The sequence below is a fragment of the Camellia sinensis genome, chromosome 13, assembly GCF_055761805.1.
Source record: "Camellia sinensis isolate YWXY chromosome 13, ASM5576180v1, whole genome shotgun sequence".
NCBI classification, from domain to species: domain Eukaryota; kingdom Viridiplantae; phylum Streptophyta; class Magnoliopsida; order Ericales; family Theaceae; genus Camellia; species Camellia sinensis.
In genome coordinates this window covers 9,961,753-9,979,577 of record NC_138973.1, presented here as the reverse complement: position 1 = coordinate 9,979,577, position 17,825 = coordinate 9,961,753, and the positions used below count along the sequence as shown (strand labels likewise).

The 17,825-nt window shown below is 32.6% G+C and overlaps 2 protein-coding genes, 1 long non-coding RNA gene and 1 other non-coding gene across 5 annotated transcripts; 2 read left to right on the top strand and 2 right to left on the bottom strand.

Moving 5' to 3' along the window:
* The first annotated feature begins 2,894 nt into the window (after window positions 1-2,894).
* Window positions 2,895-3,335, top strand: LOC145805203 (uncharacterized). The gene has a single exon (XM_082900265.1). It carries the CDS (start codon window positions 2,895-2,897, stop codon window positions 3,333-3,335), a length of 441 nt encoding a protein of 146 aa, XP_082756391.1.
* Window positions 3,336-4,279: 944 nt separating this feature from the next.
* On the bottom strand, window positions 4,280-6,191 carry LOC145806350 (uncharacterized). 2 transcript variants are annotated; one of them, XR_014349349.1, is made up of 3 exons: window positions 5,935-6,191; window positions 4,992-5,057; window positions 4,280-4,898 (listed from the first exon to the last, which is right to left on the bottom strand). It is a non-coding gene; the product is annotated as an uncharacterized LOC145806350 (long non-coding RNA). The 2 variants fall into 2 exon arrangements; XR_014349348.1 differs by lacking the exon at window positions 5,935-6,191 and having other exon boundaries at window positions 4,978-5,107.
* Window positions 6,192-7,263: 1,072 nt separating this feature from the next.
* LOC114312964 (homeobox protein knotted-1-like 3) lies at window positions 7,264-16,779 on the bottom strand. The gene is made up of 6 exons (XM_028259251.2): window positions 13,396-16,779; window positions 9,805-9,925; window positions 8,810-9,003; window positions 8,578-8,709; window positions 7,775-7,911; window positions 7,264-7,688 (listed from the first exon to the last, which is right to left on the bottom strand). Exons 1-6 carry the CDS (start codon window positions 14,161-14,163, stop codon window positions 7,679-7,681), a joined length of 1,362 nt encoding a protein of 453 aa, XP_028115052.1. The 5' UTR covers window positions 14,164-16,779; the 3' UTR covers window positions 7,264-7,678.
* LOC114312996 (small nucleolar RNA Z199) lies at window positions 16,158-16,233 on the top strand. Its single transcript, XR_003647042.1, has one exon. It is a non-coding gene; the product is annotated as a small nucleolar RNA Z199 (small nucleolar RNA).
* Window positions 16,780-17,825: the final 1,046 nt, after the last annotated feature.

Below are 17,825 nucleotides of genomic sequence, written 5' to 3'. Positions count from 1 at the left end.
TTTGATAATTTTTTTTTGTTTATAAATGGTCATCTTTGTAAATTTGAGGCAAAAACGTAAATTCAAAAAATGAGTTTACGTTGGTTTTTAAACAGAAATTTAAAAATTTTACTAACAATTTTTTTTTTAATTAATTTTTTTTTTCAAATAATTTTTTTTCCAATGAATTTTTTTTACCCAGTGAGGGCAAAATTGATATTTTAAAAAATTAAATTGTTGAGGGGGGAATCTGTAATGAAACTTTAAACCTCAGGAAGGGAGATGTAATTTTTGAAAGGTGAGGGGGGAACTGTAATACACATAAACCTCAGGGGGTGTCAGTGTAATTTACCTTTTTTTTTTTTTAGTTATGATCATTTTTTTTTTTTTTTTCATTATGATATTATTTTGATATGTTCAGTTATGCCTCATGTAGTATTGGTTATGACTTTTTATTTTTTATTTTTTTAGTTATGATTAAAAGATATAAAGTTATACAATTTTACTCTTTAGTTATAAGATAGACATAATAAATAGCTTTAAAAAGTGTGTATAATAAACTTCCGCAACAAAAGAAACATATATAAAAAAAAGGGTAAGTTAAGATCCACATATTTTTGTTTGTTCATGCCTCTATATATCCCATCCCGATCAAACACACCAAGGATCCTCTAGAGTGAAATTTTCCTAAAGTTTCCTAGAGTGCTATATTGTGTGGTTGAGATTTACTGGCAAGTCACATCAGAAAAATTGATGTGACTTGCCAGTAAATCTCAACCATACACTGTAGCACTTTAGGAAACTTTAGGGAAAAATCACTCTAGAGGATCCTTCCTCGATCAAACAAGTGTGTGTTTTAATAATAATATCACAAATAGAAGAATCAGGAAGTTATGAGGGTTTTGGGCAAGAAAACATGCCAAACACACCTCTTTGCATATAACGATTCAATCCAAAGCCACATACATTATACATACATATAGCAAAAGAGACAACAATTGTTTACTGTCTCCTAACGGATAACTCTTCAGCCACAGCTGCAAAAATCTGCAATTAGGCCTGCCTAAAATATATTCTTAAAAATATATATTTATATATATATATATATATTAATTAATTATAACCTCCATATAAATAAAATATACATTGCAACTAAGCATTGATCATCGACCCCACTCAAAGCTGTCAGCATAGGTCAAGGACACAACAACAAGAGAACAAGTCTTTATTAGGTACATTCTGATTTCTGATCACTCATGTGCAATTATTTTCACACATGCCTTGTGGTGTGAATCTTTAAGGTCATGTTTGATTGGGTGGTTATGCGTTTGGGATTAGATTGATAATTTGATATTTGGTTAAATAATTGAAGTACAGACTAATAATTCATCTGGATATGTTATCCCACAAATGATGGACTATTCAATCCCACAAAGGGGGTGTGATATAAATTAGAAGACTAAACCAAAATCAAGACTATTAGTTCTCCTTATAATCCTAACTTAATCCAAACATAAGATAGGATATGCAATTCAAAAGATTCGTAGTCCTAAGACTATTAGTCATGGAAATGCTAATCCAACCTAATCTAGTCCATCCAAACAAACATAACCTAAGACCATGTTTGTTTGGGCGGACTGGATTAGCATTCCCATGACTAATAGTCCTAGGACTACGAATCCGTTAGATTATGTATCCTATCTTAACTAATAGTCAAGTTTAAAATAATTAGTCCATACTTTAATTGTTTAACCAAATATCGGATTAATAATTTTATTGGACTATTAGTCAAATCCCAAACTCATGTCCATCCAAACAAACATGACCTAAAAGTATTAGTCATTAAATTCCCAATTACTGTCTTAACCTCGATCTAAATTTTACAATAAGAATCAACTTGCTTATTTTCATTTTTCAGAAAACACTTTTCAGAAAATTTTACTTTCTTACTTTTTGTATTTTTTTATTTTTACTGAATTTTTTTAATATTTTAAGTAATTTTTTTACTTTTTAGACACACCTAATATAAATACACCTAAAAAGTAAAAAAAATTATAAAAAAAAAAATCTTTTAAATACCAAAAATATAAAAAAATATAAGAATTCAGTATATTTTTTATATTTTTATATATTTATTAATTTTTTAAAATATTTTTTCATAAATTTTTTACTTTTTAGATACATTTAACTAAAGTGCATCTAAAAAAATAAAAAAATATTTAAAATTTAAAAAATATTCACTAAAAATAAAAGAATATGAAAATTAAAAAATTTAATTTTTTAAAAATTTAATTCAAAAAATTCAAACTAAACACAGTGAATATTTTTGAGATTTTACAATTCAATTGTGTTATTCTAATACCATGTATTTATAGATTAAACATCTCATCCCTTAACAAGGATATTTTTTACTGACGTGACTACTCATAATTGATCGGGATCAAAATAGTGATTCTGAACCACTTAATAATCTTCATTTTTCACACACGTGTCAGTAAGATAATTAAAGGTTGAGTTATCTTTCTGTATTGGTGTGTCCATCACCCACCATGTAAACTATACCTAGGTGTTCTTTGGCAAGTTAGTTTGTGATTAATGTAGTTATAAAAAAATAAAATAAGTTATTTTAATTATAATAAATAAAATATCAAATTTAATTCATAATTATTATATTTTTTTTTAAAAAAAAAGTTAAAAAATCAAAAAAAATTATTTCCAAACCAAATTTTTTAACTCACGTTAAAAAAACTAAAAAATCAACTCCCTTCCTAAACGGAGGCATAATCCTATCCCAATTCTCAAATTATAGTTATATATAGTTCTCTCTTTTTTTGTGTTCTTATTGAATTGAATTGAAATTCTTTATAACAAAGCAAACTCTCTTTCTCTGTTTTTCTTTTTTTCTCTCTCTCGCCATGCTTGATAAACAAGCTTCTTTTAGCAAAACTCCGCCTTCAGAAGACAACGAAGAAGACATGGAAGATATGAATGAAGAGAATGGCACAACACATGGTTGTGGATGTTTATGGCTACTTTGCTCTACAAGGCACCGAAACAACCATTCACAGCAATGGTATAATCTGTTGCAGCAACAAGGGGAGATGAAAGAGAGTTGGGTTATGAAGAAAGCCAAGAAATTGAGGGAAGTTTCGGAAATTTTGGCCGGTCCAAAGTGGAAGAACTTCATCAGACGGTTCAGCATTCATGGAATTTACAACAAGAAGAGATCAAGAATGCAGTTTCTCTATGATCCACAAAGCTATGCTCTAAATTTTGATAATGGAGATGATCATATAGAAGTAGTTGATCATCATTTTGCAGCTAGGTTTGCAGCTCCACTCCCCAACACTTTGTAATTGAGTCATGCATTTACCAAAAAACAAAAAAAAAGAGGTTGTTTTGTTTTTGTTTTCTATGATTCTTATATTGTACAAGTCTTTAATTTATTGTGTTCAGAAAACTTGTTTGTAAATGTTTCATTCATTCATTCATTATTCTCAAAATATTGTGTTTTGTATGTTTCATTGCTTTTCTATGATGCTGGTGATGATCATTGACTTTGCTTTGGTTATATCGAACTTAATTGCCAGTCTTTAATATTTGTTTTTATGTTGTTTTAATTTTTAATTTTTTATTATAAAAAATTAAAAAAAAAACTGATTTTATTAAAAGAAAATGATGTATGTCATAACCAACCAATACTACCAAAAAGAGAGAGACAAAAAGGAAAAACAAATTAATTGAATGACTTGGTTAATTATATTTAATTGTGATTGGTTTGGGAGATCAACATTATTTTTATTTTTGTGAATTAGTTCTAAAAATTCAAAAAAATGTTCTCAAAATTTGTATTTTACAAAAAAAAATACTCTTTTTGGTTTTGGGGTTTTTTTTTTTAGGGTCTCTGATATTAAAATTCTATAGTATAAAGGACATTCAATATTTTCATAATTTCTAAGGTCCCTTAACATTGATCCAGAGAAATTCCAGTCCAGAGAAATTCTATTCAAAGAAATTCTAGACTTCCAAAGAATTTCTCTGGATTCAAGACTTTGAACATTCAAATTTCTCTGGATCTCTGACTAACATCAAAAACCCTTAAACCTTTCACAACTTTTTCTGGACTAACATTCAAATTTCTTTGGATCTATGGACTAACATCAAAAATCCTTGAACGTTTAACAAATTTCTCTGGGCTAACATTCAAATTTATCTGGACTAACATCAAATTTCTTTAGATCTATGAACTAACATTCAAATTTCTCTAGATCTTTAGACTAACATAAAAAATGCTTGAACCTTTCAAAAATTTCTCTGGACTGATATTCAAATTTCTCTGGACTAACATCAAATTTCTCTGGATCAACATTCAAATCCCTCTATTTATCTAGAGAAAATTGAACGGTAAAATAGATTAAAAAAGAAATGTACTGACCAGACAAATTAGTATCACATATCGACAACATAAACGAAAATTGAACGGAGACGATGACATCGAACTCGAAGCTCCATCTGCATCGTAGAAGCAGTACCAAAAACTACTCGAACTCTCGGACTCACTCACATCAACACTCAAGCTGTAACTTCCATAGAGCTCACTCTGCTGATCCAACCCATCTTCAAACGAAACATTCCTCATAGACAATCGATCAAAAGTTGTGACTTGTTCTGTGAAAGCTTAGATGCACATTTCGTTGTCAATGAATGCCTCGCGTGGTCTGTGAATTGTAGAGAAATGGTGATGATAGTGGAGGAAAGACACTGATTTGAAGGAAGAGACGATCGGCGAAGTTGATTTGAATTTTCTCTGGGTCGGTCCAGAGAAATTCTCTGATTTGAATTGAATTTTCTCTGGGTTGATCAAGAGAAATTCTCTGGTTTGATCCAGAGGAGAAATTTGAACAACCAGAGATATATACCTATCAAAATATATAATCATACACTACATTAGTTTATATACACACACATACATGTTTGCTCGTTACTTTGACCACTTACTGTTGATATTTTACCCAGGTTAGGAGTAGCATTCTGTTGTAAAATATCTCTTTCTTCTGGTCCCAAAAGCTGTTCAACCTCTGCAAGAATTAGACAATACTCCAGTTGATTGATCTTTGCCCAATAGCAGAGAAATTTCAAATTCCTGTATATGTACTAGAAGCATAAAGACTAGAATTGTTGTTGATTTCTTTTGTAGGATAAGGAAACATGCTTTGGTGCACCACAAACTCAAAAAAAAAAAAAAAAAAAAAAAGAAAAAAAAAAGAAAGAAAAAGCAAGCCCAAAATACATTGAATGTGAGTATTACAAAATACAGTGATTAGGGAAGTCCATGTAAAATTTAGGTGATAAATGGTGACAAGTGGAAACATGTACATTTCAAAACAGAACAAAGTTATTGGTCGTTTTTTTACCTGTAATTTTTGCCAGGGATCAACAGTGAGTGTTTAAATTGTCTATGGCCAATCACTATATCCACCACAAAACACCTCTTTTGAATATGTTGAGCGTAAAGCATTTGATACTGGATTTTTTATGAAGGCAACCCCATTGCTTCTCAAATAAAATCCTCCACACTAACATATAATATTCCTTCTTTTTTTTTTTTAAGTATACTTTGTACAGGAAGATTACTAATATGCTCTCATTTCTATTGGGAACAAAGATTTAAAAAAAAAATAAAAAATTGGTATACATGAAACAGTCTCTCCAAGATTATATAGCCAACACTCAGACACACTTCTAAGTTCTAACAACAGATTATCATCAATAACAGAAGCTCGGAATTTTTCAGAGAAACTTTTCTTTCTTTCTTTCTTTTCTAATAAACAACATAAATAAATCTTCCAAAAATATTGTATAATGCTCCAGATTTGCACCTTTTTGAAGCCATTGAATTTCAACCAAAACATTAAAAAAAAATATTAAAAGAAAGAAAGAGAAAGCGATGAAAACCTTTCAAAAGATCCTCGGCAGATTTGTGTGTTGTTGTTGAGGGCTTATCGACACTATAAGAAGCAGTAGCTGAAGAAACACTCTCTTCTTCTTCTTCAAAATCCAAGTTATTTCCTTCATTGTCATCATCATATTCACTGTCGCCGGAAAGAGCGAATTGGCTGTCGGAAGAGAGGATGACGTTTTCGACGAAGTGAGAGTGGCCGGCGAGCTGGATCGACGACAGAGAGAGAAAAGAGCAGCGAGGAGAGAGAGAGAGAGAGAGAGGGGGTAAGGGTTTGAAGGGGTAAGATATATGAAATTTCTCTACAGGACCTTAGACATCATAAAATAATATTGTAGATCCCTTTCATTACTAAAAATAGGAGAGGGACCTTAGACTAATTTTTTCTTTATTTTTTAAGTTCTTCAAAAATAGTTTTTGAGTTTTCAATTGATAGTTTTAAATTGTTGGTGAATTTTTTAATATTTTAATCACTTTTATTTTTGCTTTTTAAATCACTTAATCTAAATATATTTAGAAGGTACAAAATTAGAGACAAAATCTTTTTAAAAATCCACCAAATACAAAATATATATATATATATATATATATATATATATATATATATATATAAATCCAGCGCTTTTTTTTGTTTTTGTTTTTTGTATTTGTTAATTTTTTTTTTTTATAGATTTTTTCTACAAATATTTAAACACTCAAAAACTGTTTTTTTTTTTTTAAATTCAAAATCAAATAAAGTGAAAATGTTCACGAAAACAGTTTTTCAGAAACATTCCATATTATATTATTTTCAATTTTTATCGTTTCAAGAAAAGAAAACAATTTTTGAAGACGATACCAAACACTTTTATAGTTGAAGTTGATTTTTCACACTTTTTTGGCCCTTTGTTGACTATTTCATGCCTTTCCCTGCCAGTAAAGTAAACTATGTATGTATATCCTTGGGGGTCAATCCTTTTAGATTAACTCCAATTATGAAAATTTAAATGGATTCATTATACTTGTGAACACCTTCCACATATTTTCAATTATGTGAGGGAACAAAATTTCACCCCAACATTCAAAAATAAGGAAAAGGTATAATAAGAAGTTAGCAATGGCTGTTGTGGAGTTGCTCGAAACTCGCTTCCATAGTAGAGAAAAAGAAAAGAAAGAAAAAATTAAAGTACCCAATTCCTGGGAAACTTGTTTCTCAAATCAGCCAGAAGAGAAACCAACCATTGTAGAGAAACACGTATCCATTTTCTTGCAAAAACTTCACAAAGAGTGAAAGCATATGCAACAAGTTGAATACTAAATTACTAGACTACAACACTGCCAAAAGATTTATAATAACCAAAATAACTGTAACGAACTATCAAAGAGATTATTACCCTGTACACCCACACCCCCGCCATATTTATATGTAAAGTGTGAACAAAAATAATGACCACCAACATACGGCACTATCCAACTCAAATTTGTTGTCATATATTCTTAAAATTAAACTTCCTAATGAGATATCGCAGCATCTTGTTCAGTATAACATCTGCAAAGTCCTCTGCTCAGAGCTGTGACGTGTCACACAAGTCGTATCTTTGTCATTACCCATATCCATGATATTAGTTCTCTTCTCTTGAATGAACCCTGTATAGATATATGTACCGATGCTGGATTATCACTGTAGTGGAAGCACCAAGGAAGATTATTTGTGGATTGTCTTTCAGATTTGTCCTTTTTGCTCACAAGAAACGGTCACCGCTACTGTCCCCTGCATTACTTTGTTTCAAATTAAGATCGGTCGAAGGTTTTGAGGAATGTAAAATAATCAAATTACACGTGTTTAAATTCAAGTACCTTTTGCGTTTGCTCTTCAGGACTGTGGAAGTGGAAGGATTGCTGTGCCAGTTCCTCTTCCTCTGATTAATAAACCAATTATTTATCTGCTTCAATTGCAAACCCGTTTCCTGTACCAATCTTGCTTTGTCTTCCTCCTAGAAGATATGAATTAACCACAGTGATTTAAAGAAACTCATCAGAAATTTTTGTCGAAAGCTGCACTTCAACAGATGAATTTTTGTTTTTGTTTTTGTTTTTGGTAGGAAGATGAATTTAGTTAAACAATAAAAGGTGAATTGAGTGGCTGCAGTCCATTTGGATTGAGGGGTTCAGTGAAAGAAAGAAAGAATGGAAAGACTGAACTCTATTACTTGTTTGAATGATTGAGAAGGTGAAAAATAATGAGAAATGATGAAAAAAGTCCTTTCTTAAAACTCATATTTTGTTTCGCACTAAAATTTGAGAGATTTGGTGAGACACCAAAGTTGCTTTATAATTTTTTTTTTCAAAATAAATAAATTGCCCATCTAAATACAAAATAAAAACAAGATGACACGTGTCAAACACAGTGGTGAGAAACTATAATCATTTCATTCTTTTCTTTCTCACCTAGGTTACCAAACGGACTTAAAGTTACCAAGACCACATGAGGACAAGCTTGCCTAAACTTAATTGAAGCCTTACTGTTAACCCATAATTGCTCTACCCAACCAAATGTGAAACTAATAGCACTAAAGCAACTCATTCAAACAAATAGTTCATTGTTCTTTCCCATTCACCAAACTGAACAGAGTCTAAAGGAGTGATAAGCAAACACTTACCGTTGGGTATGGCCACTTAGAATGTGATTGCCACCAAGCCTTTAAGACAGAGGTGGTATCACCAGGGAGTTTTCCAGCCCTTCTCTTTCGTAAAATTTCCTCCCTAATGTCCACAAGTTTTTCCTTATAACCCTATATTTAAAAAAAACGAAAAAAAGAAAAGGAAAAGAATGTTAGTAGATGACACTGAAAATGTACAAAAAATAACACAACCAAATATTTAGTCCCAGACCTGTTTCAATTCATGCTTTAGCTCTTGCCTTACACGTTCCATCAAGGATCTCTCGCTCTCTGTTGGGATAAGAGGACCAAATCCCATGGTGTCAGGTCCATCAAAACTTCCATCGAACATGTTGGTGTCGCTGTCTACTTGGTCATCATCATCATCAGACATTGTTGCCCCCGTGCCTCCTCCAGGAGAAACACCTATTCATGTAGCATGTTAAAGCAGAATTTGCTTTAGTATTTTATGATTTAGCCAATGCATAGAGTTTAACATGGTAAGCCCAATTCCCTAGAAGCAATGGTTTATCCACAAAATATAGAAAGCAATAAGTGTTCCTTCATTTTTAATTTTTTTTTCCCCCGTGAATGGTCACTTGAGGATGATTCACATTCATCTCAATAAAACTGAGAGCAAATTCAATCTCCATTTGGTTTGACAAAAAAACTAAAAAAATTGATCACAAAGGGGCATTTCCACGCAATAAAATTGTGTCTACATATACAGGAACTCTTCATAACTAACAGTATTTTCAAGGGACATAAACTTGCACTACACAATAATATAATATATTACAGGTGCTTCCTGTGAAACATACAGAAAGGGTTTTTAAATCAGAAAGAAACTATGCAGGGTAAATTTTCCTAACCTCCAAAAATTTTTTATCAGACCACCTGTCCGAGATTAGAAATCCATTGTGCTCAACCAAGAATAAAAGGTTTTTGGAGTACCCAACCATAGAATATGGGTTTTCACCAAAAAAATAGTGATAAAAAAGATTGCAGAAAAATATTAAGTCATGAAGAGGTACGGAAACTTCAATTTAGAAGGTAACAACACTACTAGTCTCAAACTGTTTAAAAAGGTATGGTGATCAACATCAACAGGAACAAGGAAGCAAGCAAAATTTGTCTTGTGGAAAAAGCATTTCAAACAATGAAAAGGAAAGTACAATTTTTGTCAGAAATGAACTAGTCCAAAAAGCTTAAAATCATGAAACATACCTGTTAAGCTTTGTAGGGACTGTTCAATCTCCCAGCAAGCCATTACTGCTTCCATTGCATGTACACGAACATGTTGTTGCAGCTGTTCTTTAAAAGAACAGAGCAATAGCACATAATGTGTCTACATTATAAAGAGATAAGAGATGAGAATTAAGACCACATTATGAATAATCACTTTCTTTTGAACAGAGGATATGTTTATCTATCAAAATATATCTCAAAGTTATATAACACAATATTTTTCATGGAGGAATTGCTCAGAGTATAACACAATCTTATAGTCTTATTCTTGTAATAATTTAGGTTGTATAATCCACACAAATGTTATTATGACAAATGTGGAAACATCTCCACAGTAAGAAGCAAAGTTCATCAGGGCATCGGTAAGTAATCATGTGAAGCACCAACAAGGCTGCCACTTGCTTAAGCCTCGGGTGCCAAAATTCGTGTTTAGGGACTATTCCATGCATCGGGTGTGTTTTCGCCTCATTTCGGGGCTGTTTTCCCCCACATTTCAGTGCTGAAATTCCATTAGCATGTTTGCATATCATTCTAGCCATATTGCATTGCGTATGCCATTGCCTCGGTTTGCGTGTTTGGGAACAGGCTAATTTAGTAACTTTTTGGCTATTTGGCTAAAATATGAGCTAAAAAAAACTAGTATGTTTGGGATGACTTTTTGACTTTTTACGAAAAGATGTGCAAAAAGTAGAGAGAAAAGAGAATCTTTGACTTTTTGGTATGGGTTGTTGGCTTTTTGGCTAATTTAGTAACCTTTTGGCTTTTTAACTAAAAAGGAAGGTTGCCAAACGAGGCCTTAGTGTTTTCTATAACAAAAGAAAAAGGAAAGCAGAAGGTTTGATGTATATTGACAAAAAAAACTTTGCAAATTTGTTATGAAAAGGATTCATAATTCCACCATGTCAACTGAAGTTCCCAAAGAGCCCTTCTGAAAATTTAAAACATCCCAACAAAAATTGAACTTAGGGGAATATTGGATATCTTAATATTCCCTTCCAAATAGCATTCCATTTTTTGATCATGTAGGCAAATTAATTATATACAACACCAGAACAATGGAAATATTTTGAGAGGGATGGATGTATAAATTCCTCTGGACCAAATTTGAGTATGCACTCTCAACGTAATGCATAATTTATGAAAATTCATATTCACTAATCGCTATTGAAAGGAAGAGGAATCATCTGTTTCCATTCCATGCACTTCATTTTATTTAGCTTGCAAAACAACAATTCACAAATTGAAAGATTATGGTAGTGTTCATACAATTAAATTGAAACTATAATAGTTTTAGCAACCGCTTATATGGATTTATATTATGAAGAATGAAGATTAGACAGAGTTGTCTCATAGACATTATTTTCATGTGGCTGTAGCATCAAAATTAGGAACATGGACTGCATGGAGACAGAGAAAACTAGATGACACGAAAGACTCAGGTCCCTTAAAAAGGCATTGCAGCCATGCATTAGCCACACATATCATGTGGTGGAAAAACAAAAATCTGTCTGGTTATATTCCTTAAGAACTAGATGAATAAAAATAAAAAAATGAATGAAAAATTCTTTATAGCTTTTGTCCTTGTACAACTATAAGGCAATCTATGCAAAAACTAGTTCTGGCATTATCAGTGTCTCAAAATATGCTCAGTGTCTCCCACCAAATACAGTGAGTGAAATAACTCAAAATGAGAAACCTTAAAAGCCATATTGGATTCCAATTTCATTCAAAAGGTTCTTCATTTTCAATCACATCATTTTCGCTTTCCATATCTTTCAGTTTTTTCAAATGCATTATTTTCTGGAAACTTCATTTAAACATGCTTCACAGAGACAGATAAAGAATAAAATTAATTGCATACTTCCCATGTTGACTAGCTAAATAATTCCAATCGAGTATGAGTTCAAAGTATCCTCAAGTGACAGTCAATGCAGCAATTCTATTACTATCTTAAGAAAACAAGCCTGAAGCTTTCTCGATCAGAGGATAGGGATTTATTATTCTTGTCAATTACTTTCTCAAAGAAGAAGAATAAAGGGTTGGTAGTAATTCTAACTGTAGATAAGGTACTCAAGAGTAAGGCTTACACACTCTCAGCTTTCAGAATACCTCTTGTTAGGGAAATCTTCATCATCAGTGGAACATTTTTTAGTCTTTGCTCATGGAATCAGTTGACTAACTTCATTTTAGATCAGTGTTATTAAAGGCGATAGGCACACTGAAGCACCAAGGTTTCCTAGGGCCTAGGCGCAAGCTTCATCAAAGCGAGGCTCATCGAGATAAAAAATAGATAATTTAATATAAGCAAATAATTCAAGGTTCAACATAAGTAATTCAAGGCACTGATTGTGCCTCAGTGCCTTGATGAGCACTGGGCCTGAGCACGCCTTTAATAACACTGTTCTGGATACAGTTGCATTTTTTTCCTCCTTAATAGGTCCTTGTTAAAATTTTCCACCACTTACATCATCCAAATTTATCAAATTTTTGCTCCAAAATGCAGTTCAAATTTCTGCATGATTAACACTAATCGTAAGAAGCTACATTGGGCATAAAGCACATCCCACACTTTTTGGTGTTTGGTACGACTGAAAATTAAAGTCCACGGAAAACAAGCCTGTTGGGTTGGAAAGGTAGAAAATATTTTCCAGGCTTGATGCCACCACATTACCACAATCACCATCACCACCCACCGTCTCACCACCACCCCATCACCACCGCTAACACCACCACTGGAACATTAGTTTCAATTCAAGGTTGCAACCACATAGAAAAACATCAAAAAAGAGTTCTATGGAAAACTTTTTCTAGGTGAAAAATGTTTTTGGACAAAATAAACGGAGAGTTATATCAACAATCATAGAAAGAATTTAGTTCCTAGTAAGGAGTCACCCAAACTAACAAGTTACATCCTCATAGCACAACCAGGTGTTTGATACTTCTTCATTAGCTCAAACCCTACTGACAAAGGAGCTTTAAAATTTGTATGAAATTCGTTGTTACCTAAATTAGCTCACAGTCAAACAATTTTTGAAATAAAGACAAGAGTCTTTAATGTCTTTGCTCCAGCCAGTCTTCGTGTTACAATGCAGATCCGTTTGCACAAAATAGGTTACTAAAAAAAACCCAACATCACTAACAATTTCCCTTTCCCGGCGTGATGCATGAATTCAAGTTTATTGTAGCATTATGCAACTTTCCCTTCCCTATCCCCTCTTACCGATTCTTAAAAAAACATGGGGGGAAATAAAGATATAATTTCCAAGAATATATGATCAAAATAGAACCAAAAAAAAGTTCAAAATATTATCAGGGAAAAAAATTTCCCCTAGTGAATTGGTTTGGTCTGATTTGTGACGGCCAAGAGACAAATAGGAAAACTTTTAATTCATCAACCAGATGAGCATACCCAGAATAAATTCATCTTCAGTTTCATAAATCGCATAACCATACCACCCAACTAATAACTACAGTCCACACATATGAAGAACAATACAAACAAAAAATGAATCAAACAATCAGAGAAAATAATGATGAAGATAAATCAGAAACAGAGTACTAAAAGCTCACCATGAACTGATCAAGCTCCTTATCATCACCAATATTACCATGACCGAGAGCCGAATATTTGGCCACCACGTGCTGCGACTGAGCGAGCTGAGCGTCGATCCTCGGCAACTGATCGACCGGCGTCGCGATTCGCAAGCACGCGACATGAGCCGATAACAACTGCTCGTAAAGCGGATGAGAGAGAATTTCAGATTTGTGCTTTGCATTCTGCCAATTCATAACTCCATCGCTGCCGCCGACATCGCTCTCCGTCAACTCTCCACCACCACCACCTCCTCCTCCGCCGTTGTTCTCCACCTGATTGCTCCCAATATTCCTATTATCATTCTGATTGTTGTTCAAATCAGCCGATTCGTGCGATATCGCCGCGGCGATCATCGAATCGTTGTCGTCCCTAACATCGCTAACGTTCCGCTGAAGAATCGATCTCGAGAGCCACTGATTCGACGCAGCCGAATCGGAGTTCGTGTGTAGATTGAGGAAATTCGCTTCCCCGTACTGGTTCTGCTGCCTCAGAATCGCGCTATTGAGCCACGTCGGTCCAACGCCGACTTGCGGCGGTGGTTGGTGGTGGTGCTCCGCCGTCTTCCCGGCGGACTCCATTATAAATCTCTGTAAGTCCTTATGCTCCTTTCCTGAACCGTCCGGCGAAGATTGACCTAGCTGTTCCGGCAATATAGTTCGCAAAACCGAAGTGTTCTCTCCCAAGTGCTGGTCTGAGAAATGATGTAGCGCCATTTCTTGTGATAGATGGTTCGGATACGCCATCGAGAAAAAATACTTTCATAACAATACTTTCATCTCATTACAAGCATAATCAGTACATACAAACACAGAACTATATAGATAATAAGCAATTCAGTTTAGAGAGAAAGTAATTCAAAATATCTAGATGAAGATCGATAAAGCTATATAACATAATCCAGTCTTGCACTCGCAAAGTATTATAGAGAGAGTTACTCCATGCTAGCCTTAACAGTCGAGAGAGATGGACTTGGAAGAGACGAATATAGAGAGAGAAACGTATACGTATATATATATATAGGTAGAGAGAGAAACATGAGATGATAGCTATGATTTGTTACTACAAAAATGAACCAGTAGAGAAGAAGATCGAAATTGAGTTGTGGGTTTTAGAGAGAGATGAGGAATGATATGACTTTCTCGCGAAGCTAAAGAAGCATATATTATGGAGGGAAAAGCGGTTTTCAGGGAGAAAAACAGCTCGGCAAACCGCTTGTTGAGAGGTAAATAGTGAGTCGCGTTTGGGCGTGGACCTTTGTAGTTGGGGTCGTTAGGTGCCAGGGAGATTAATCTGATCGCACGGTGGAGAATCGTTGACGTGGCCGAACAGTCGTTTAGTTGGTTTGTAAAACAAATAACAGCGCGTGGATACACTTCTGGTTATGTTGAGACGTTATCTGGTGGATCAAATTGACCATGCTGCTGTGTGTGCACACCAAGTAGGAGTAAAACTTGATCGTAACGGTGATATCACCATATCATGCGAGCGCATGGTATCACCAACTAATTTTAATTGAAAAAAGTTAGGGATCATGAAAAAAATTATATGAAAATGATCATTAAAAATTTATAATTTTTAGATTATCTTGATTAGTATGTAGTGTTTTATTCTAAATATAATTTAAGAGTCACAAAACTTTCATGATTATTTTCATGAAAGATTTTTTATGATACCTAACATTGCTGATTTTAATTTAATCACTCAACCCTGTCATTGTTAATGTCATCATAATAGGATTGAGATTTACATATGATAAGTAAGTAGTAATTTATTATTAATTGGTTATATCATCTATGAACGTGTTATTTATGTATTAATTCTTTGATTAAAAAATTAAAATGTCACATTATATATATGGACATTTGGTTCAAAATTCAATTTTAAATTTTCTCTAGTCAAAGACTCACACTCTAAAATATTTTGGCCATAAGGATAAACTCTTGTAAAATGACCAAATTATCCATGTATATATATTGTTTCCAAACTAAACCCTAACCAAACTCTCTGCAGCTCCTCTCTCGCTCTTATACACACACATACTTTGACTCTACCGCTATTTCGTCTTTTCGCGATTTACCGTTTCCATTCTGACCGTCGGTACAACCGCTGTCGCCACCGATTCATCGGCAGTTTTTGCCGCCATAAATGACATCGCTCATCTTTTTTTTTTTTTTTTTTCTTTTCTCTCTCTCTCTCTCTCTAGGGTTAAGGTTAGAGTTTCGCAGCTGCACTGTTGGAGGAGAATCGACAGATCTAGGCAACGAGTAAATGCGACGAGGCCAATAATGCAAATTAGAGCACAGAGTATAGCGACAGATGACCTTTGCTAGATTGTCGACAATCTATGGAAATTCTTGAGGATGTCTCTACCGTGGTGCTTGGTCATAGTTTTCAATGGCTCAGCAGCCCTGTCGTCAATATTACTGTGATCAACAACACTCCAATGGCGGCCTGCATTGACAAGATCCTTATTTTTCATTCCTCTCTCTCTTCTTTTTATTTTTTGTGTTTTATAGCTCAAATCTTGATCCATTATATTTGTTTCATTAGATCTACGATCTTCAAAAATTTCAACAGATAGGGAGTTTTCGACTATGTCCTCTACAAGCTGAAGTCACTTTGTCTCTTCAATGATCTAGGATTTCTCTGCAAATTCTCTATCTCTCTCTCTCTCTGTGTGCGTGTTTGTGTTTTCATTTTAGGATTGTTTTAATTTGTTTGGATTAAATTGAATAGAATTTTATATGATGAGAAAAATTGCAACAATACGATAGATTACATTTCATGATTCTTTGTATTTAAGTCTAATGATTCTTTGTTTTTCTAATCCTTTTGTTTCAATCTTTTTTTTTTTTCATTTTCTATTGAGAGATATGATGAGTATTCTAATTCATCCGTGTTTCAGATTCAACTGTTATTGATAAACCTTAACCAAACTCTAATCTCTTTTTTATTTTGTTATTGTTGTTGTTGTTGTGATGATGAAGAAACAAATTGCAACAGATAGTCATATTTGATCAGATATTTGAACAGATAATAAATTTGTATAGATAGAATTTTATTTGGACAAATATTTAAATAGATAAGGAAAATTTAAATTGAAAAGATTAAAAAATCAAACAGATAGGGTAAAAAATTGAATAGATAGGAAAAAAATTTAAACTTACAGAGAAATTTTTTAAATAGATAGGAAATTTTTTTGAACAGATAGTCAACAAAAGTCAACAGTTTAAAAAAATCAATAGATAAATTAAGGAGTAAAATTGAAACAAAATGTCTTTCAAAACAAACAAATGGATTTCTCACCAAATTATTTCACAAAAGGTGGACCTCTCACTAACAAAAAAAAAAAAAAAAAATCCACATGACCTAATGTATTATACCTTCCTTAGCTTGGATTTTTCAATAATTATCTCTCTATATATATCAATTAGTTATTTTTTCTCATAGCTATCTATTTTAACTAAAAAAAATTATTTTAAACACTTATTTTTTACTTCATAAAAAAATTTAAAAATTTAAAAATAAGTTAAGTTGCTAAACTTATTAGAAAACTTTTTTCAAGTTGAGATAATTTTACGTATTAAAGAATGTATGAAGGGATTCGATTTTAGTAATACACACTTTCTTATCAATACAATATATATATATATATATATATATATATTTAACCTTAAAAGTGTAGTGAATACATTTTTTAATATGAAACTCATTTTTTTTTACCAATCATTTTTTTTGTTTTATTTATATAAATTTATTATTTTTTTTGTGAAGCTGTAGCCCATTAAATACCACGAGCATTTCCCACATTCAAAAAACGTGTGTTTATCCAATAATTCGAATAATAAAAAATTGTATATTATACAAATTATTAAATATTATTAAATGAGCATATTGTTACATGATGTAGCGAATCTATATGATAATTTTTGGTGATTAAAGAATTCACCTTGTTCTATTTTCTCTAAACAAGATAATTATATGAATGAATTATAGTCATAGTCTTTTAAATTTTATATTAGTTTCATTTTAGTTGTTGTAGTTTTAACTATGTCAATTAAACCTCTCAAGTTTCAATTTCAAATCAATTAGTCCCTAAACCTAAAATATAAGTAGCTCACAATCCCAAAAATTTGATTAATTACCGAAAGCCCTGTCTATTTAGTAGTTAATGTATCAATCCTTAAAATGTTAGGTTAAATTTGTTTTAATCCTTCGTATGCTTTTAATTGCAAAAATAAATAATAGTGTAGTCTATATTTTTGAATTAAAAAAATCAATTAAATAGATTAAATTTTCATTGCGTCTGGACAATCCATAGTGACTTATAACTAGAAAATTGCTGGCATTAAGGTGTAAAGGGCATGTTTGATTGGAAGGATTAGAACATGGGATTGAGATTATT

Bases quoted from the DNA above. Each gene is read 5' to 3' on its own strand.
- LOC145805203 (XM_082900265.1), top strand. From the start codon at position 2,895: ATGCTTGATAAACAAGCTTCTTTTAGCAAAACTCCGCCTTCAGAAGAC.
- LOC114312964 (XM_028259251.2), bottom strand. From the start codon at position 14,163: ATGGCGTATCCGAACCATCTATCACAAGAAATGGCGCTACATCATTTC. The intron at 9,004-9,804 runs GTATGTTTCATG...CTACATGAATAG, and splicing joins GTCCCTACAAAGCTTAACAG to GTGTTTCTCCTGGAGGAGGC. The intron at 8,710-8,809 runs GTCTGGGACTAA...TTTTAAATATAG, and splicing joins TAAAGCATGAATTGAAACAG to GGTTATAAGGAAAAACTTGT.